Here is a 23,324-nt window from a genome sequence, read left to right as displayed (position 1 = left end):
TGTTCTGTTTCTTAACTTTCCCTGGCATATCTGCATAAATATTATGAACACAGTTTTATCGATAAATCTGAAATTAAATGTACAACAAGAAATATAAATTAAAAATATTGTTTATTTCGTAAAGATAAAAAAATATTAGAAACTTATAGATGCTTTATTAAATGAAGCGAATGAAAGTTAAATGAACAATAATTTGCAGCGATTTCCATCACTTTTTTACTTATTTCTGATATAATATACCGTTTCATTGCTATATCATATCCGAAAATCTAACTGTTTTTCCTATTTAACTCCATAATGAACAGTCCGGGCTTCGAATCCCACAGATGGGCTGGCTGAATAGGCATTTTCGTGGTTTTTCCAATGTGTAACGTGTTTACGGACCAGTTTCCCTTAGAAATTCCTCTACTTAAGCATCCCTGTCCTTAGGCAGATAGCCTTCGAGGCGCCTAATCACTTTAACCAACCAACCATAATGAACAGATTTTTGTTGATAAACAGTCAATTAAATCATTTACAAAAATAATCCTTTACAATTAAGCATTCAATTAAAATTCCTTCAATTGCTTACATTCGCATTAAAACTCTAAGAATTGCATTCACTGAAATTAAACTTTCATCAGTTATATTTTATGCCCATCATATTTATTTAAATCTCTACAGTTATATAAAACTCATTTCGCGTAAAAATGTTCGACAACATATAATAAAACGAAAATAACTTTGACTTAATTTCATGGAGTGTAGTTATGCGGATACTTGGTTCCTGGTATCATGTATCAATAGAAAAGTGGATCAAATAACCCTACTCTGTCTTCAAAACAATTCCATTTAGCATAATAAATAAAAAAAGGTCATTTTCTGAAGAAATTATTAGTTCAGCAAAAGCTTATATTTTAAAATAATAAAGAAAGAAATTTACTGTCATATTTACAAAAATATGCAACGTTAAACCAGGTTTCAAAACTCTGCTGATTTTCGTATGCTTTTTGTTGAGGTAAGCCCAATTTCCTATATTTCTGTTTCATAAATTATTCGTTTTGACTTCGCTTTTACTGCATAAATCTCCAAACACCAAAGATAAATTCATTTATATCGGAATAAAAATTTCTCTTTGAAAAACTTATTACATTTATTTAACGTGATAACACTGAAAGTGTGGTTCCGTCATCGTATAAATATCTTCAGTTTTGGTTTATGAGAATTATGGCGTGCCTGCACAACTTTACGTGAACCTTTATACTGGAGATTTTAATGGCTAGATGCGCAAACCAGTCCGTTCATATGGCTCTTTTGGGAACTAAATCTTGATTCAATTTACTTCTTACACATGACTGCGTAATGCTGATTTCTTAATGTTGCATTAGGTAACGGCTTTTGCTTCATTCAATCATCATGAATTCAGCGGCTTTATGGATATCTTCTGTTAAGTATAAAAAAGACTTGTTTTGCTCACTAATATACGCATGGAAATTTTCGGCTGTCCTGATGACAGCAGTAATTTTATCTTAGAAACAAATGGCAAAATTTGCAGTATTTGTATGATGATTTTAAAACTTCGTGAAATACTAGCAACTTGTATTTATGACAATAACTTCGCGAAAATTTTCGCAGTTGCTGAGGATTATGTTTATCATTTTCAGGAAAATAATAAAAGTAATTAAAAAATATCACATAGAATACAGGTAACTACTACGTAACTATTAGACTTATGTTATACACTTTTCAATCCTTCAAAATTTTATAATGTAATCAGCACTATTATTTGAAATTTAAATTTCCATTAAAGTGTCCTGAGATTGGATGCATATATACATTTAATATTAAATAATTAGTAATTAAATCTATGTATTCCATTGTGCATAGAATTTCTTCAAATGCGAACTGAAAGGAAAGATACGGGTTAGAAAATTAAACGATATTCTACACTTTAAAAGAAATAATTTTGTGTTAGTTATTTGCAGTTTAATCATGACTTATCATGACCTGTAGTTTAATCATTTGTTCTGTTCTTACTATAACCGCATCTTTTGGAAATCAAATTATTCGCATAATTTTCCATTATTAATTAGTTTGTTAATATGCTAGAAAATACAATAATAAAGATCTCAAAAAGGAAAATTAACAATTTCCACAATTATACTTTCAAAGATACTTAAGTACGATAATAAAACGTGAGTCATAATTTATAACTCGTAGGTTCATCATCTGAGATTATGTTAACACATTTTCGCAAAAACTGTTCCTATTTAAATTTTTGTTTACTTACCCGGAGAATGAATATGAAGGTTAAATATTAAAATGGTTTTAATGTTTATTATATCCAGATACGTGAATTTATTAAATGAAGGGTTTTTTTTTTATTTTCGCGTATTAAATTATTTAAAGCGTTTAAAATCAAATTAAATTTCGAAAGAATTAATAAAAACTGTGAAACATAAATAAAAGAATATTGTCATAAATTTAGTGTTTCCTTTCCTTTCAACCCTCATTTTTGATAATTTTTCATGAGCACCTTTCAAATAATTCTTAAAGGCTTAAAATCTATTTTTTTAATTATGCAGCAAAGTATAATTCATTTCTCCTCTTAACTGATTTTTTTTTCGGAAACATTCATCAAGATTTTAGTGGAGAAATATTTTTTATTTTTCATTAAGTAATTAGTTTCCTTGAGCAATTTCCATTTTTTTAATCACAGCACGGAATTTTTATGCGTTAGGTATGTTAGATGAGTAAAAGTACAGTTTTACTGTTGCCTAAAATGTTAATACGTAGTGAAATTCCTTTCAGTTCGTTTACTCGATTGAGTTCCTGGTTGTTGTTCATTTTTAGATTTCTCTGTTGTAAAATATTCTGTTAACTATAGAAAAAAAAAAAACGATTTTTTTCATTATTTATGAAGCTGTACAACTATTATGAACTAAATAATTAAATTTAAGATTTATTAATAATTATTTTAATTTAGTTTAATAAAATTATAAAAATGTGCTTTACATTATAAAGTAGAGCTGAAACTAATATTGCAGAAACTAATAGTGCCTAAACTAATATTGTGGTTCTCAACCTGTTTTGTCCCATGCATCGCTTTCACCAATGCTAGAAGATCATAGCTCCTTCCATTTTAAAACTCGAAAAATACATACACTTTTATTTCGATTTAGATTATTTTTAATGTGTTTCAGAACTAGGCTTAGCTGTGATGCTGCAAATTTTTCAGAAGTTTTTAGTTACCAAATCACTCCAGACGATAATTTGATCTGATTATTTGCTACTCGCCATGCTTAGAGACCGTAAGTTAGCTTGGACTGGTAACGTTTATTTGTTTCATGACTTATGTCTCTCGTCGCTTTGGCAACTTCATAATCCCTGTCAGTATCCGCATCTTTTTTTTATAGTTAGAGCTTTTCGCAACGTCGCGCACAATTTTTCGTTTAATCGCCAAGCTCTGGAGATGAGTATCCCGGCTTCAGCCATTTCACTAACTGACAATAAACACATTGTTGAAATATTTAAGCCAGCTTAATGGGTACAAAAGTCACAAAGACTTCAAGGAAACATATCTTTTCTTCCTGCAAAACTAATAATAATAAGTTAAAATAAGTTATCCCCTAGATTCTGTCGAGTCGATAAGAAGATTCCGCGCGTATAAAGGGAAAAAAGAGAAAGCGTTATTCACAGTTCTCACGTTCGGGAGAGGGAAGTAAACCACTTTGTGTAGTCTCCGAATCACTTTAAATAAACATATAAATCCTTGCTAAAAAAGCGAAATGCTATTTCAATTAAACTGTAACCTTTCGAACCTTATTTAAGATGTAAATTGCACTTTGAAATAAACGAACTTTTAATAACCAGCGTAATTTTCGCTCATCTCCATTCAAGTAATTTAACAAGATTTCTAAAATTGATAGAATTTCACTAATAAGTATTTCTTGACTTTCTTATCTTTCATGAAACACCTGAACATTTTTATTAATTGTATACCATATGCACCATTTCACAACTGTCATTTTATGTCATAATAAAATGTGTCGTTTAAAATGGCCCATTTTTGAATTTTGCTCTTGATAATCTGATCGTTTTGGTATATCAGATTTTAATCTTTCAATTCATAAAATACTGAGCATAATAATAATTATCGTACATGATCTGCCTTTAGTCACTACACGTGCTTAGCTCTTTATTTCCTTATTAGGAGTAAATTATTAGGAGTGGGTTATTAGTTGTGGGTTTTCATTAAAAGCTTCTCAAAGAGGAAATGTTCGCTTGCTTCAACCCTTCAGTTCAGTTCCATATAATACAGATTTTTTTTAAATCGAATTCTCTCTAACATACACTTCGCTACGCCAGTTTCTCAGGGTCACCACACGTGGGGGCATGAAGACCACGAAGGGAGTGGAGCATATTGAAACCGTTCGACACTCGCTATCACGCTACCAACTTCTCCGAGTTAGTAGCGTGATAGCCACTATATACAACCACTATATGCGACCCGGATGGGGAAGAATGAGTACAGTCGGATCTCTCATTAACAGACACTACAGAGGCCAAGAAATATATTTTTTGTCAGGAAATGTCTACTAAGTGAGAGTGCATCGATTTCCCACTCAGAGGACTTGGGGATTCGGGAACTGTTCATTTATGTGGGAGTGTCCTCTAAAGTGGAGTGTTTGTGAACGGAGTTTTAATTGCAGTTATTTAAAATTTACTAAAACTTCCTACTTTTAAAATTTAAAAAAATCCAAACATAAGTCTTAAACAGTTTATTATCACAGTTAAGTTAATATACAGTTCAATAAATAAAATAAATAATGTTTCAAAAAAGTTAAAAGTATTTGAAAAAAATTAATACACAGTATTTTGTAGTAATTAAATATCTACATTTGAAATGAAAGTATTACAGTGAATTTTATTTACTATTCTCATTACAGGACAACTGCCCTGATATTCCGAACAGTGGTCAAGAAGATGCAGACAGAGATGGTATTGGGGATGCTTGTGATGAAGATGCAGATAACGACGGAATCGTCAATAATCCGGTAAGAATTCCGTATCGTTCTTAATTACGTTTTATGTCTGCATGAAAAGTCATGGTGATGTTTGTGGACAGTTTTTTAATAGAATTCTAATTTCAAGAGATAGAAAATAAAGGATATTGTACATATTTATCTTTAAGAAAATCCCATTTAAAAATCATAAAAAAGACTACAGTTATAAGAAAGACTACAGTCATAAAAAGACTACAGTGTCTTTTTTATTTCATAAAAAACTACAATTTCTAAATTTCAATGACATATTGCTCTAATATTTATTCAGATAACTTAAAGCTCGAAATATTTTGGTTTTCTTTTATGTCCTTCGAAGTGAAAGTGGCGTTTCATTGACTTTCTGTGTAAACAGAACACATTTTTCCAGGCTTGCTTTCCCTCTCCCAATATCAAAACCATATCCATATCTACTAAATTTTTACATTTTCTCTTTATGTTTTTTTTTATTATTTTTACAATAGTAGCGTGCGTTATGTAGTTTAAATAATTAATCCGTATTTCCTAATGAATATTAAAAACTACTCTTCCAAATGTGCTGGTTCGGTTGATTTTATTTTAAATACATACATGCCTATGTATTCTTTTACTACTATTGTACCTTTTGACTAAAAAAGAGCTTTATTTGTAAGCATTCAGCAGTAATACCTGTCAAATACAAATAAAAGTATTTTTATATAAAAGCAGAAGACGTTCATTGTCATCAGCCCTCTGGTTTGGTTAAACATATATGCTATAAACATAATATTTAGCTATCCAGAATTGCTTAATGAATATGCTTATATAAAGTCCAAATAAACTTACACGATAAGAGTTGGATTACCCCGTCTCGACCAAGTTTGGCCCTTGGAAAACATTAAAATTCTGAGGCTATGATACTGTTTTTTATTTTATTTCAGAAAATGTTCTTAATATGTATTACTTTCTGTAAAATCAGAACAAAGGCACATTATCATTTTTACAAAATTTTTAAAGAAAAAGAGAAAGATGAAAAATATGAATGATGGTGAAAATATTTAATTCAAAATATGCTTTTATATTACTTTTTCCCACCAAGTGACTTTTCGATAAGATAAACATAATAAAAATTAAATAATTGTGATAAACTTTTAAACTTTCGATAAGTTTAAAAGTTTTAGTAATCTTTGATTATTTAGATCTGTTAAAAAATTGAGGAAATTGATGTATGTTATAAAAGAAGCCAGGAAGAATGAGGTAAAAACTTACTTCTAAAACATTCTAGAAACTCGCCTAATTCATGTGTTTTTTTTAATCATTCTTGTTTTAAACGAGGGTAAAGAGTTTGTTTTATAACCTATAAGAATTTCAAAATTTTATAACCGATACATTTTTTGACGTTGGAATTTCAATAAAATAGAAATGGCCGAGGAAAAAAATCGCCAAAAATCAGTAACTTCGTAAAACATTCGGCATGAGCTTTATCTATTACATTATTATTCCGCTGTAACCTAAGGTGCAAAGAATAAAATTCTGAAACTTTTAATTTGTTTTTAAAGCGAAGATATTTATGAAAAATCTTTTCAAGATTAAATTTTAAAAACTGTAAATCGAATTTTGAGAATATTGCTTCGATGTGAATACCTTCATTGTTCCGGATAACATAAATTTTCGATTTCTTAGCAATGTACCTATCACCTTCTGCTCATGTACCAAACTCCATATCTACTTGTTATATAACCGCAGATTCTTCAGTCAACCGCAGATATATAGTCATATTCGCTTGCTCGAGGAGTTGAAAAATAAAGAAAATTTTATTGTGGTTTTTGAAAGACAAAGAAAACAGTTAATAAATATGCGTATTTTGAAATATATGGAAATACAGGATGTAACAGAGCGTTAAGCATGAAAATCCGCGTATAAAAGAACATCCTTCAATCCTGAAACACAATATTTTCCAACCATTGCCAATTTTTCGAACATTTTAATCATTCAATTCGAATGATGTTACATGCAAATGTTCCAATCAATGGTGAAGTAAATTCCTCCCAGTGGGGATACTTGCCAAAACTCAAAACTTATTAAAAGTGATCTAAGGTAACTTTATTAATTATGTCTTAATTTAGCTATTTAGTTATTTAGTAATTTAGTAATTCAGTATTCATCAGAATTCAGTAGTTTAACCTCAGAGATGGAACACAGTTTATTTGAAAGAGAAATGTGTGTAATTTATGATGATATAAATTTTGTCGCACAAAATGTAAAACAAATGAAAACCAAATCAAAATTTGGGTTTCGAAGTGTATCAGAAGCAGGACTAAGCACGTTCAAATTTTGGTGGCTGTAGGTGCCACCATCTGTCCGTAATGCGACGGACTTATATACTCACTCATATAAGATTGCTTATCTTACATGAGCTGATTCATTTGACTTTTAATTAAATCCTGCTATCAAAGAATGTTAAATGTTTTCATTTAATCATCATAAGAACTTTGTAAATTGTTAAAATTTTTTTTACCTTCTAAAAGGTATTGAAATTTATTGCAGCAAACATCGTCTGAAGCATGTTATATGATAAAAACTGATGTTAATGCAGTTTAATTTGATGGCTTTGAATATTGCCGTGCACGCCTAAATTAACAGAATAGGGGAAAAAATCATTAATTCGAAAAGTTTATATAATAATGCGTTGCCATTTTCACAGAAATGCAAAAAACATGGGATTTTTTATAGTAAAAAATGTTTGCTGCCAAAATAGTTATGTTTTCGCCAACAGATGGCTCTGTAGAAGTCTCAGAGAAATGGCATCTCATACAGGACTGTGTGATGATTAGTCAAAATCATACTGAAGATTTATTCTTACAAAATCCAACACTCACAAGAGTTGAAACCAACCGATGTCCAGAAACATCATGAATTTGTTTGCTGTCTAACGTGTGCACTAACGGAGAGCACATTTCGCTTAATGGAAATGTAAATATACGCATATGCCACATCTGGGCGAGGAAGAACACACATATGATTTTGCGAACTCCTTTGTTTCACCCAAAGTTGACATCGTGGTGTGAAGTCACTGCGTTATTTGTTATAGGCTCATTTTCTTTGAGAACTCCATAGTGGTAAATTTCGAACTATTTCTATCACAGATACAGCGCTTTTATGAAACAACATCATCCTCTCATTGCAAGAGAGACAAGTGGTGCATTGTGTAACATTAATTCAGGACGGACGGCCTCCGCACAGATACTGCCCAGCACCTGCTGTGATAGGTCTTTGATTATGACCGTATGTTTAGCCGCTATTTCCCGCACAAATGGCCGCCAAGCTCTCCGAACTTTAAACCTTGTGACTTTTACTTATGGGGCTTCTTGAAGTCTAAACGTCAGCCGGAGTTATTTTCTATAATGAGAAAAATGTTTCGCAATAATATGACTAGAATTACAGCTAAATCCTCTTAGACGATGCGCAAAGTGTCATGCCACGTCTCATGACCTTTCTCAAGCCGTTACTGAATATGTAATTCTAGTCGCGTGAATCTAAATCTGCACGAAATTCTGCCACAATTGAAGCATCACATGTCGGCTAAATGTGTAATTATTCTGGCTGTAAAACTCGTTATTTTTTAATAAATTGATTGTTTTTATCAAAACCGTGTCGTGCTATTGTCCATACTTGTCGAATAATTAAATTTTTACTTTTCTGTAATTTTTGGAACACCGTATGTTACGAATGTACCTGTATTACATGTAGCTTAGAAATTTTTCGGAAAATTATCTAAGAAGGAAATTTGTTTGCAATGTTAGTCAGTTATTGTATTTTGTCAGGTGAAATAAAAATACCACAGATTTTACCAGTTTAAAATGCTAATTTTTCTTTCTCTGAAATTTAAAAAATTAACTACATAACGCATTAGCAGACGAGAGCGTATTTTCGAGTACTTCTTAAAGTGATAAAATTTACAGCACCAAAAATAATTTTCAAGCGAAATTCCAAATGAGATAATCATTTTATTGTTTTCTTAGAGTAATAATTAAGGCAGATAGCAATCTCGATGATTTTTCTTGACGCCATTTTGTATGAAAGTTTAAAAGCCCGTCATTATTTAGCACATTTCGCTGGTTGTAAGCACTTTTTAAAAACAGTATGGGGAATAGTTATTTCGTTTAATAAGCGTAATTTGTAACTAGTTAGTAATGGCTATTAATGCTGCATTTTTATGAGAAGCTTCTTAGTTAATGGTTTATGTAAAACTAATTGAGTCTATCATAATCAATTTGATCTTCTGTATGTAAAGTTCATAGAACCTGTCATTTGGTGCAGCACCAAAATTGTTTAAAACCAGAGGGATTAAAATTTTTAAAAGAGAATAAAGACATTTGCTGATAAAAGAGAGTTATTATTCATGCATTTTACACTAATGATTTAGCTTTATACCATTTTCACAGAAATTTGCATTGGTTAGTTATAAATGTATAAAATTAATTTTGGAAGAGGTTCATTTATTATCTATAATTTCTTCCTCCGTTTAAGAACTGAAAACTCAAAATTTGCTAGCTGAAAGTTAATGCCCGATATGCTTAAGCAGCAAAATAATAGGAAAATATTTTTCTCGAAGTTCTGCTCTGAGCAAATTTTTGTTTTGGATTCGTTATATTGATGATACATTCGCTTTCTTTCATGGCAGTAAAGGTAAGTAATTCAAATTCTATTCAGTTATGAAATGTGTAAATCCAGCCAATCAAGCTTACTTTTGAACTTGAACTGCTCAATTGCTTTTCTTGATATTTTAGTCACACTAAACAAATGATCGCACAATGTGTGGAATGCTTCCTCACTTTGTTTCCTTCGGCATACTACATCCTGCCAGTTTACTGTTTGTCTGTTACTACACATTCGTTTTCCGTGTTCTCAAGGTTTACTCCGCTCAATCAGCCGTTGATTAAGAACTAAACTATTTGAAAACCATTAGGTAAAGTTTGCTCGGCAACTAAGGAACCACTAGCTTGTAGAGTCATCGTAATGAATGCTCAGTTTTCCTTAAGATAAGGCTACACGCAGTGGGATAAGGCCGCGTGTTTGAAGAATCCACTAGATTATTTCAGACTTGCCCTCAGCTCACTTGTAGTCAGCTCCCCTGTAGAATCCACTCAGCTACACAGAACTGGGCTGGTCGTGACCCGCTGTTTTCGAATCTGAATTGCGCTGCTTTGTTGGCTGGAATCTCGGGTTTCTACTAGTTGCGCTTGCCTCTAGTTGGACGGGTTAGGCAGATTTCCCCAACATTTAACAACGCCTTAAACATCTGCCACATTTGTTAAGAATGGCCCATTCACTTTTGGGTCTACGTTGGGAAAAAAACAATTAATGTGCAAGAAATTGCACAAATAATGCGCAAGAATTGCAAATGCCATGAAGTCTGCAGCCTGTCTCTTAACTTCGGAATAAACATTTTAACTATTTTAACTGTAGAAAACGTCATTTGCATTCTATTGAAATATCTCACAGAGCTATACCATTTGATCAGCACATAAAATGAGTTGTTTTAGTATAAAAGAAGTTCCTCTCTTAAATAGCGCCTATGAGACAATTTAAGTTAATTTATGACGAAATAAAATTTCACAGGTAAGAAATTGACATGAAATTTTTCCAGCAAAATTGTTCACGAAAACTTTCCTTGCAAAGTTCCTCCATCGCGCCCCCTCAAAAAAATTATTTTACAAGATAACAATAATAGTGTTACGAATTTGGTATTTAAAAAAAGCTAATGTTAGTTCAATTATAAATTAAATGGTTTTATTTCTCGCGCAGTGCAGCGCGTGACGAATATTAAAAGAAAGCTAAGCCGGAAAAATTAAAAATACAAGAGCGCGTGCGTTAAATAAATAAATATCTCTTTTTGATTTCGAGAAAGTACTGGAAAATTCTAGCGCGTGATTTTAAAATCTTATAAAAGGAGGAAAACATCTCAGTTTGTAGTAGTTGCTTAGTTTGTTGTTGTTTAAAAAACTGCCGTTGTTGATTATAGCGAATTCGCGGATTAGCGTTCTTTAGCTGTTTTGAATTACGTTCTATTGGTCATTTGAGTAGTTAAAAGATAACTATTGTGAGATATTGTGATACTGCATGATAATTTGAGAAAATTTAAGCATTTCTGTTGTGATAATAATAAATTTTTGTTCATTTTTCATCGGACTTGTGCATTCATTTCATAACGAACCCGTACGCACACAACAATTTTTGGTGTCAGAAGTGGGATGATCGCCGGTATCTATTCTATGTTGTGTCAAACTAGTTCGACCCACGTCAGAAGACGAGCGGGAGAAAACAACTTGAAGATCTTTAATGACGCGATCGGCAGCATTCCTCTCTTTATCGTTTAATTGCGCATTCTGCAATAACTCCGATGTAATTCTCTCTGAGGAACGGATTCTTGGATGTTACTCTTTCTTTCAACGGTGGTTACTGGAGTACATGCTGCAACCACTTCACCTTTCCTAATAATTCTCCCCTTCTCAGTTACCTTCAGTAAGTCCATGGGCATCTCCCATCGTCCTAGTCAGAAAGAAAGACGGCTCAACAAGATTTTGCGTCGACTATCGCCGGTTGAATGAGGTTACGAAGAAAGACAGTTACCCTCTTCCTAGAATTGACGACATTCTAGACACTCTTTCTGGCAGCAAGTGGTTCTCAACACTTGATTTAAAGAGTGGGTATTGGCAGGTAGAAATACAGCCTGAAGACCGAGAAAAGACGGCATTTACTACGGGACAAGGGCTTTGGCAATTCAAGGTGATGTCGTTTGGACTGTGTAATGCGCCGGCAACATTCGAACGTCTTATGGAAACTGTTTTGAAAGGCCTTTCCTACGAAGCCTGCCTCATATACCTGGACGACATCATCATCGTCGGAAAGAGTTTTGAAGAACATTTAGAAAATCTTAGAAAGGTGCTTCAGAAACTGAAAGAAGCCAATCTGAAGCTAAGTCCCGCTAAATGCAAATTGTTCCGAAAGGAAGTGACTTACCTGGGACATGTCATCTCTGCAGAAGGTGTGCGCACGGATCCTGAAAAGGTATCAGCCGTTAAATCCTGGAAACGTCCCGAAAATGTCCATCAGCTGAGAAGCTTCCTAGGGCTTTGCACCTACTATAGGAGATTCGTGAAGGACTATTCTTCCATCGCAAGACCCCTTCACAAGCTGACAGAGAGCAACCAAAAGTGTTGTGGACAAAAGAATGCGACGATGCATTTAACAACTTAAAGGAGGCTTTAACATCTGCTCCAATCCTGACGTATCCTCAGCTTGACCGACCATTTATTCTCGACACCGACGCGAGTAATGAAAGTGTTGGTGCTGTTTTGTCCCAAGAAATAGACGGCCAAGAACGTGTAGTGGCATACTGGAGCAAGTGCCTGTCTAAACCGGAGAGGAATTATTGTGTCACCAGGAAAGAGTTGCTCGCCATAGTCAAAGCTGTAGAACAGTTCCATCACTATCTATACGGCAGAAAATTCCTGCTCCGCACCGATCATGCATCATTGACCTGGCTTTTAAATTTCAAGAATCCTGAGGGTCAAATAGCCAGGTGGATACAGAGACTCCAAGAATATGACATCACTATCCGTCATCGTAAGGGATCATCACACGGAAACGCCGACGCCCTGTCTAGAAGACCTTGCCAAGAAAGCTGCCGATATTGTTCCAGGGTGGAAGCGAAATACGAGCTGCTGACTCCGGTCGCAAGACAAATTACAACATCAACATCGGCTGATCGAGAACCGTGGAGTGATGATGAAGTCAGGAAAGACCAGCTGGAAGACCGCTACATTAAACCCATAATTGATTTAATGGAATCATCAAACAGAAAACCTATCTGGCAGGACATTTCTATCTGTAGTCCTACAACCAAACAATATTGGGCACTCTGGGATTCACTTCACATTCGAAACGGCGTCTTATACCGGAAATTCGAATCGGATGATGGGAAGACGTTCCGATGGCAACTTATACTTCCAAGATCCCGCATTCCTGATGTCCTTAAAGAGTTACATAGCACCCCTACTGGAGGTCACTTTGGAATAATGAAGACCTTGCAGAGAGTTCGTGAGCGTTTTTACTGGAATAATGCAAAGGATGACGTGCAAAAGTGGTGCCGATCTTGCGATGCCTGTGCAGGTCGGAAAGGACCGAGGAGACGCAGCCGAGGCAAGCTGCAACGTTACAACGTAGGGCCGCCTTTTGAACGTATCGCCTTTGACATCCTGGGACCTCTGCCACGAACTGCTGATGGCAACAAATACATACTCGTTGTCATTGATTACTTCACCAAGTGGCCTGAAGCTTATCCTATTCCTGATCAAGAGGCTGTCACAGTAACTGAGGTAATGATACAGCACTGGATTTCCAGGTTCGGAGTGCCTCTTCAGTTACATTCCGATCAGGGAAGGAATTTTGCCTCGGCAGTAATCAAAGAACTATGCAAACTACTCGGCATTGACAAAACTCAAACGACGCCATTGCATCCCCAGTCGGACGGCATGGTAGAGAGGTTCAATCGAACCATCCTTAATAACCTCTCATTAGTGGTTTCCAGAAACCAACAGGACTGGGACAAGAAATTACCACTCTTTTTACTGGCTTACCGCAGTGCTGTCCACGAGACTACCGGCTATTCTCCATCACAGATGCTCTTCGGTCGTGACCTTCGTCTGCCTTGTGATCTATTGTTTGGCCGCCCTACGGATGCTCCTTCATCGTCTGAGGAATATATTCAAGATCTCCAGGCCCGGTTTGAAGTGATGCACAACTTTGCACGAGAGCGAGTCAACTTGGCGACGGAGAAGATGAAGACCCGCTACGACACAAGAGCTACTGAACATCAGTTCCACGAAGGAGACAAGGTGTGGTTGTGGAATCCGACTCGACGGAAAGGACTTTGTCCGAAATTACAGTCACCTTGGGATGGCCCGTATACAGTCCTAAAAAGGCTGAATGACGTCGTGGTTCGGATTCGTAAGTCTTCGAACTCTAAACCTAAAGTCGTTCATTACGACAGGTTAGCTCATTACCATGGCCATAGTACGTAATGTAAATAATTGTAAATAGTATCAGACCATGGTCCTTTTTGTTTATAAATGTGTATTTAGTATTTGATTTGTATTTAGTAATTGATTTGCATTTAGTATTTGATTTGTATTTAGTATTTGTTTTGTATTTAGTATTTGATAGCATTTGATTTGTTTAAGTTAGTTATTGCATTTATTGTTTATATTGTTTGATATTGTAATGTAATGTTTATGCCTCAGTTGCATTTATGCCACAGTTGTAAGTTTAGCTTCCTGTCCAGGGATTGTACTGCCCGGGACGTGCAGTCCTTGGGAAGGGGGCAGTGTTACGAATTTGGTATTTAAAAAAAGCTAATGTTAGTTCAATTATAAATTAAATGGTTTTATTTCTCGCGCAGTGCAGCGCGTGACGAATATTAAAAGAAAGCTAAGCCGGAAAAATTAAAAATACAAGAGCGCGTGCGTTAAATAAATAAATATCTCTTTTTGATTTCGAGAAAGTACTGGAAAATTTTAGCGCGTGATTTTAAAATCTTATAAAAGGAGGAAAACATCTCAGTTTGTAGTAGTTGCTTAGTTTGTTGTTGTTTAAAAAACTGCCGTTGTTGATTATAGCGAATTCGCGGATTAGCGTTCTTTAGCTGTTTTGAATTACGTTCTATTGTACATTTAAGTAGTTAAAAGATAACTACTGTGAGATATTGTGATACTGCATGATAATTTGAGAAAATTTAAGCATTTCTGTTGTGATAATAATAAATTTTTGTTCATTTTTCATCGGACTTGTGCATTCATTTCATAACGAACCCGTACGCACACAACAATATCTTATTTTTAGATTCTCAAATATATTGATAATAGTTTAAATTTTTTTTTTTTTTTTTTTTTTTTGCAAATCTGATTATTTTATCTGAAAAAAATACTAATCAAAAACGTTTTGAGTGATTCTATAGACAGAAGTAGAGTAGCCAACTGAATATGTAATTTAAATACTTGAATGAATCATGTCATATAGTCATATGTCTACAGTAATAATTTCATATTTCTTATAGGACAACTGTCCACTCGTCCCTAATCCAAATCAAGAAGATAATGACGTCGATGGGCCAGACAGATTAGGAGATGTTTGCGATAACTGTCCTACTGTGCCGAATCCAGACCAGTTGGACTCTGATGGAGATGGTGTAGGTGACGCTTGTGATGATGACGGAGATGACGACGGTAACATCTTTTTTTATCTATTTTAGTATTCTTATTTTCCGAAAATTAATACCAGTAAAAAATTCAGGCAGGAAAATAATAAATTCAAATTATTGATTTTTGCAGCTGCTATTTTGCAGCCCTATTTGCAGCTGCACCTTTTCTTCCTCCTACAAGATACATTTCTAATGTATAAATATATATAGCTGTGAATCTAAGGAGAATGCTTTTGTCATTCGGAATATTTTCGGTAGGCTTTAAATAAATATATTTAATGTTTGTGCAACTTAATTATAGCTTGTTACTTTAAAATAGGAACTTCAAGGTTGTTTCTAGTCCCCTACCATTTGCTATCGTCATTCGTGTTGCCATTACCGTGCAATATTTATTTTCTTCATCTCATTTTAGACTGTAGTTCAGGTCAACTTTCATCCGTGCGCTTTTCATGAAGTGAAATGAGCTAAACGGAAAAGAATCGGGGGAAACAATTCAGCGACTTGATTTTATTTTTGCGGTAGCTCTTGTTCCCGTGGTTACTAATCAAACCGGAAAATAATCTTGAAGTTCCTGCTTTAAAGTCACAGACTATAGTCAGATGCGCAAGAAGCCATCTTTAGCTACTCCTCAAATTATAGCGAAATAATGTCTTGCTCTGCACTAGGAATTCCGACTGCAGTCGATAATTGTCCGCATATTGCCAATGGTGATCAACAGGATTCCGATGACGATGGTGTTGGTGATGCTTGTGACAACTGCCCTTCAGTTGCCAATCCCTCTCAGGTATGTTGGATATTCGAATATTTTAATTATAAACCTAGAATGAGATTTCCCCTTAAGGCTTCTTTCAGGCGATTGTTTGTAGTCATAAAGCTCGGCAGTTTAAGGCACAAAAGTCATTAACTTCATGCACACCTGTTTAACAGGATGTAAGCCGTAGCTAATCAGGCAAGAGAAAGTTACGCGAGTCTTAGATCAACTTGGCATAAAGTTGAAAAGTTAGAACTTTTAGACAAAATCGTTAAACCAGTTTTTGTGAGATAGCAAGATCTGGCTGCTTAACAACGAAGTTCGGCTTAAGCCTGTTGTGATTTTAAAACTACCGTGATAATGAAGATGAATGGGTAAAATCAGCTGGTGAATGAGGGAATTCATTATATTCATATTAAAAGTTAAAATAATCTCACTGTTTATTGCTGCTATATTTTGCTATCTAATTCATTCACTTTATCACACTATCTTTTATTCTGAAGAAGAGATTTTATTCAGAATTTTAACTGAAATCATATTATTCAGTTCCAATAATACAGAAAAAATATGTCATTTGAGTAAACCATTTTTAAGTTTTATTTCGAAAGAAAGGAAGAAAAAAAAGCTTCAAATAAGAAACAGGTTCAGTTCAGAGAATTTAAATATTCATGTCAAAAGTTTGTAATTATATAATGACTTTCACGCTCTTATAAGAACAGATTTAACAAAGCACGCGTATTTCAGATTTCAATATAAAAACTGATATATACAGAAAATTTCAGAAAGGTGTCAGAGAACGAAATTTGACATAAACGTTTACCTTCTAATCGATTCATTTATTACGTTAAAACGTATGGCTCTTAGATGGGTTTTTAAGAGATATTTAGTCACTCAAACATTTTAAAGCATCCTCTATATATTATCAACAATTTTAATTAGAAGTTTTTTACTTTTCCTTTGTGAATGAAATATAGAAGTTAAATGTAAACGCTTTTTTAAAATCTATTGTACATTATTTTAAGCATAGATTGCTTAATTAATGCTAAATTAATTTTCTTGCATTAAGTTCTTAGATTTCTAGCAGAAAACAAAGCGTTTCGAAACTCATTAATTTCTGTTTTCTTTTTCATATATTTTTTCCTCTTATGCTTATTCTCGCAGATATGAAGTATTTCTCTGTGTAAAGGAAACACTGTACATTACGAAGGGCAGAGAAGAGATACTTCTTTTCTAGTAGTTGCTCGATTAACAAAATTTATCTTACTTTATTCATGCCTCGAAAGCGCCAATTAAGCTGCGTCTTAGATTTATATTTGGCATTGCTCTAAGGTACAACATTTTGAAAGATATTCGGATTTTTATGAAATATCGTTTGTTTTTTTCTTTTCGTATTTCGATTCAAAATCTAAAATTTTGCTGAATCGAGAAGTTTAGTTGAGTAAACGTAACTAAGCTTTCTCGATATTTGATAGTATCGTTTTTTTGTAAACGAATTTTCTTGTTTTCTTTTTATATAATCTGTAATTTTGGTTTAGTCTGAACAACGTTCACACATTTAATCTGATTTGCTTAAAAGATTTAATTTAGAACAATTTTAATAAATTTTTAGGAAAAATAATTGATTTATAACCTGTAACAACTTTCCTTCATCTTAAAATAATATTTGTTAAGCATATTTAAAAAAATAGAATTTGTAATTAAAATACTTTATATATATATATATATAATGAAAAATTATTCATAAAAATTCAATCCTTAAATTCACATTCATCGTGAAACAACAAGAAATAAAACATGGCAGTATAAAACTAGATCTAAAACCAAAAATAATAATATAACGCTGTAGAGTAAAATAATCGCTACATAGAATAAAAAGTAAAGTAGAGAGCAAATAGAAACAGAAAAGTATTAAAATCTAAAACGGTGTAATACATTTCTTGTAACACTTTTTCAATCGTTACATGCACTCGTCCTCTTGAAATTAATTTTTGCAAATGGGCTTCATTATAAACTTTACTAAATTTACAAAGCTTTCAAAGCGTTATTTAGTTAAGATTTGCATTACGTTATTCTTTATCAAATTTTTAAGAAAACTGCATATATATATATATATATATATATATATATATTTCTATTTAGGATATATATGTATATTTAAACATTAAAAATTGTTGGCTAAAAATTCTAATTTGGCAGAAGATTGAATGCAATAATAATGTCGAATCTAGATTTACTTGCGAAGAAATACGAGAGAAAACATGTACTGTATTATTATTCTTTTCTGTGACATCGTCTCCTTGTTTTGCTTGTTCGACTTCATTAAAGAAATTGGACGTTTTAATATATTAAATACGTTAAATTAAAAATAAACTGTCTGAAGCAATAACTTCGGAATGCGAATTCGGTCGAAAACGAGATCGCAGAAGGACTCCTTCGGCTACAACGTCAAGCTCTTTGCATATTCTTTAGGCTCATTATGCGCTTGTCCATGTCTTGAGTTTACATGCAGTCATAATCTTTTTACATTTCGGCTGCAACACAGTGTTGCCAGATCATGCGATATTTCGCAAACGTGCTACTTTTGCCAAACATGTGCGACTAAAATTGATGTTCATGCGATTTTGCGAAATTTTTGCTACTTCACCATTTCTTTAAGCTAATTTTTGCGATTCAAAAGTTTTCAAGTCGAGATAATTAGAATCTCATAAATTTAAATAAGTCATTCAAGTAGAATGGAATTTTCACTGAAAAGAATTAACAATTAAAATAAAGCAATGAATAATGAATTGGAAAAAAATAACGACCAGCTTAAAAAAATTAGTACAAAAACGCTAACAAGCCAAACTTGAGGAAGTATTTAACAATGGATAAGAGCAAATTAATTTTAAAATAAAAATATAAATTTATTTAGAATTCATTAAAAGTAATGATTAAAGAATGAATAATTAGTACTTTAGTTCTCAAATATTCGTCAGACCTATAATATACGTAATTAAAAGTACTAAGAATCGAATTACAGTCCGTAACTTACGAAATCAGACGTCAGAGATCATATGGACATACGTAACTATGACGTCACACAAATCATGTGATAGCTGACGTTATGTGCTACTTTTTTCAACTTTTCGATTCTTCTCCTGCTACTTTAATTGAAAACTTTCCGTCAACACTGCTGCAACAAGCAATAAATTTCACGAGATATTCATCACTATCTAAATTACCTCTTGATTTTAAATTATTCTGACTAACTATAGATTAATGCACTTTTCTCAGCAAATTAAAGGTAAGCTGAGCCAAGCTCAGACGATATGTATTTCTATCGAATCAATAGGATTTATTGAGCATAATCCCATCGCAAATCAAGAATTATCTGTACATTTTTCTTAACTAGAGTTTCTAAGAAAAGGAAATACTTGCTTTAAAAACAGTTCAGAATAAACAAATGGTATGTTTAACAAAAAAATAACAATTAGGAAAACCGTGTGCCGTACAGCTAATAAGACGAAAAAAGTGTATTCTTCTGATTTAAGATTTTCCTCCTTCAATAAAGGAGAGTAGAAAAAATAAGATAAAAATATCTAGAAGTATAGTCAATGAATGAAGTGAAACGAAGAAATGTTAGAGAAAATTTATTTTTAGTGCCTTGTTTTTATAATAGATAAACAGAGTACAAATGCTTACTCAGAAGATAATGCGCCACGAGCAATTTATTTCTTTTGTCATTTAAATTTCTTCGAGCTGAATAAAGCTTTGCAAACAGCTCTTGAATGGGCTTTAAATGTAATTGTTTGCATGTAAGTATCATATATTCTTGATATCTTTTTTTCTTATTAATAGGAAGAAATAAATGTATTTCCATTCTTTTCCAGTAAGTATACTTGAAAGAACTCGAGATAGGAGAAAATATGGGCTGAAGTATATGCATTTTTATCATTTAATGCTACGCATTATGAGATGATCAGAGACATTAAAAAATATTGTGATTTTTTTATATTCGTGGATATAAATTATTTCGAGGTAAAAGAACCATATATATATATATATACGTGTGTGTGTGTGTGTGTGTAAGTTATAAAAAGTATTTTCCCTTTTGCAAATCTTTCATCAACATGTTTCTGTTTTGCAGAATGAGGAGCTGCTTTAATTCAAATTAAATATGATACTTAATCATTCCTTGCTGTGTGTTTTGTATTCGTATATTAACATCTGGCGCCATGAAATAACAAAACCAGATGAAGAAGGAAGTCTTGAAACGTTACTTAAGATTGAGACAAAGAGCAGCTTTCCGAAACAACAAAAATACCTGAAAATGGTTTAAGAATGCAAAAGTAGGTTGAAATTTTCTTAAACACGAAAGCAATGTCACAACTAACAAAACTGCTCAGAGATCAACATTTATAGCAGTAAGCATGAGCGGTAAGTTGAGTATCAGAGAAGTGTGCGATAGACTGGGAACTAAACTGACTGACGCTTCAATCACCTCTCACTTTTAATAAAGAACAATGGACAGAGGAAATTCTGCAGTCGTCTGAGAAACGTCTCCTGTAGCTTTGACAGCGCTCTTTTTAAAACCTTTCAGGGGTAATGCCCTCCAATAACCACCTACAGGATCTCAGCCCATTTTCCAGTTCTTCGGCTATGGTATAATTGAGAGGATTCAATGAAATCTGAATTTAGTTAAGGCTCTATTGCAGACTCTTGTACTGTTTAATTGCCTCTTTGTATCTACTGCTTTAGATTTTGATCGATTTTGCGATCTGCGAAATTCAATTTTCGGGTTTCAAATCACATTCTTGCGTCCAACATACTTAAATGAATTTCAAAAGATATTTTAAAACTGTTCTTCTTCCGTTGCTTAAGAACAAGTACTTTCATATTATATAAATAGTTTTAATGTAGTTCCAATGTTATGGTTTTGAATGACATTCTTGCTACCAACGTCATTAAATAAATCTCGAAAGATATCTAGAAATTCTTGCTGTAAATATCATGCAGTTCGCATTTGGTCCTCATTTAATTCTGAATTAGTAATTAAACCTTTCATTTCGCCTGAAAACTCTTAATAATGAAGGAAATTTCGCACGATGCTTGGGCTAGAAGGACATGAAGAAATTTTGTTCTTTCAGGAAACTAAAATGGCGTATTATTTACACTCATGGTCCATAAATTAAGGATAATGCAAAATCAGGCAAAGGAACAGTTAGAAGCAAAACAAATTTGACTTATTTGTAAAGCTTATTTATTAAACAAAAGGGGGGCCCACCAGCGGCCGAGCGGTAAAGTCGCTGAACACTGGTAGTTCGGTCCGAGGTTCGAATCCCGCGAACGGGCTGGCTGCATGGGCGTTTTCGTGGTTTTCCCCATGTGTAACGTGTATACGAGCCAGTTTCCCTTAGAACGTCCTCCAAGAAGGCATCCCTACCCTTAGGCAGATAGCCCTCGAGGCTTTGCCATAATCACACACACACATTAAACAAAAGGTAAAGAGCAAAAATAGATGCTATATGTTTGATATTATTAAAACAATTAGCGATTTTTTCTTCCTGGCGTAAATTACAAAAAAAGACTATTTACAAAAAACCAGTATTACATGGTTGGTATGATTGTTAATACATTGTATGTCTCCCAGACGATGCAATACAGTTCGTACAACGTCTAGGCATGCTGAGTATCAAATTATCGATCTGATTGTGGGGGATCTTACACCACTCAAAAAGCAATGCTCTCCGAAGTTCCGGTAGACATGTAGGAGGAGGCTGACAGGCTGCAACGCGTCGGCCAAGCATATCCCACACCTGCTCTACTGGATTCATGTCCGGTGAGAATGCTGGCCAGTCCATACGGGTGATATCTTCCGATTGAAGGCATTCGCTTACTCTGTTTGCACGGTGAGGACGGGCGTTGTCAGCCATAAACACAAATTCTGCGCCATGGCGCCCTGAAACAAGCGTTCATGTTGTTCCAGAATGACGTCCCGATAGATTTGGCTTGTCATTGTTCCAATTTGAACATGCAGGTCAGTTCTGGAACCCAGAATAATTCCAACCCAAACGAGCACTCCTGCACCACCGTAACGGTGTCGTTCAATGATGTTTTCCTGGTGGTAACGGGTACCTGCCGGAGGAGCAATGGTGATGTCATCGTGAACTATTATCCAAACGCTCACCTCCACGTTCATTTTCATCCACTCTAGGCTTTGCTAATTTTGAGACAGAAGTTCGGATTTCCATAATGCTCTAGTTTTCTTATGTAGCTTTAAAATAATTATTTTAACTGAATGGTAAATGTGGATTTATTCTACATAGCGCTTCTAGAGTATAGCATCCGTTTAGTTAACACATAAACAACGAAAGTAGTTAATTGAATAAATCGTTTTATTCGAAAAGTATATATTCTGGGTTATTATTCTATACAGACATCCATAACTTTGAGAAGCATGTCCATAGTCTATTGGCAGATGTAGCTATTTTTGTTAGCAAAGCGCTTTCCATACAAAAATCTTGTTTAATTCTGTGATAACTTGGGGGTCACAGACGCTCGATCCTTCCAAACCTTACACCGAAAACTCTAAAACCGCTGTATGACATGCAGCAATGCCTTGTTTTAAAGCATAATCAGTTTTTTTTTTTTTTTTTTTTTTTTTTTGAAAGCATTTTACTGACAATGAAAAGTTCCTACCCATTATATCAAATTTTTGCAATTTATGCAATACTTCGTGGAATGTATTATAGGAAAAGTTATGCATTATTCTCTAAATTAGTTTAAATTATTCCGCATTTATGTAATAATAATTCGGCATTTATGTAATAATAATTTCCATTTTTCTTTTTGTATTTTATTTCAGTTGGATACAGATAAGGACAATATAGGGGATGACTGCGACAGCAATATTGATAGGTAAGTCGATATTTATTTTGCACATTTCATTTCAATTAGCTTATTAAAAATCACAACATTGGTGTAATGATATCTGAAAAACATAATAATTTGCGAATAAATTTTAAAACTTTCTTCACTTTTATAGCTAAGATGTATAATAATTACGAGTTTTCAGCTGAATAGGTTAAAATTAATTTCAGACGTATTGCATTTATCCCTGTATTCATAAATTAAAAGGTATGAAAACTAATATGCACATTTTAATAATAAAATGAAACGTATATCTTTTCTAAAACAAAAAATTAAGAATAAGACAAATACAAGAATCTATAATAATAAATCTCAAGCCATTGGAATTTCAAAATTTGCAAAATTATATATGGAAAGTGAGAAAAACGTTAGAGGAGTAACGACATTATACATGTTTCAAAAT

General features: G+C 33.5%; 1 protein-coding gene across 1 annotated transcript in view; it reads left to right on the top strand.

Moving 5' to 3' along the window:
- Positions 1-23,324, top strand: part of LOC118188342 (cartilage oligomeric matrix protein-like) — a 1,186,180-nt gene that overhangs the window by 1,077,423 nt on the left and 85,433 nt on the right. The window contains exons 13-16 of the mRNA XM_085815229.1: positions 4,929-5,036; positions 15,118-15,286; positions 15,927-16,045; positions 22,857-22,909. Coding sequence (XP_085671355.1) covers positions 4,929-5,036; positions 15,118-15,286; positions 15,927-16,045; positions 22,857-22,909 — 449 coding nt within the window. The remainder of the gene's footprint in view (positions 1-4,928; positions 5,037-15,117; positions 15,287-15,926; positions 16,046-22,856; positions 22,910-23,324) is intronic.

The sequence above is a fragment of the Stegodyphus dumicola genome, chromosome 4, assembly GCF_044657685.1.
Source record: "Stegodyphus dumicola isolate Sdum_Otavi_A_Nest chromosome 4, ASM4465768v1".
Classification (NCBI taxonomy): domain Eukaryota; kingdom Metazoa; phylum Arthropoda; class Arachnida; order Araneae; family Eresidae; genus Stegodyphus; species Stegodyphus dumicola.
This window is presented reverse-complemented; position numbering and strand designations above follow the sequence as displayed.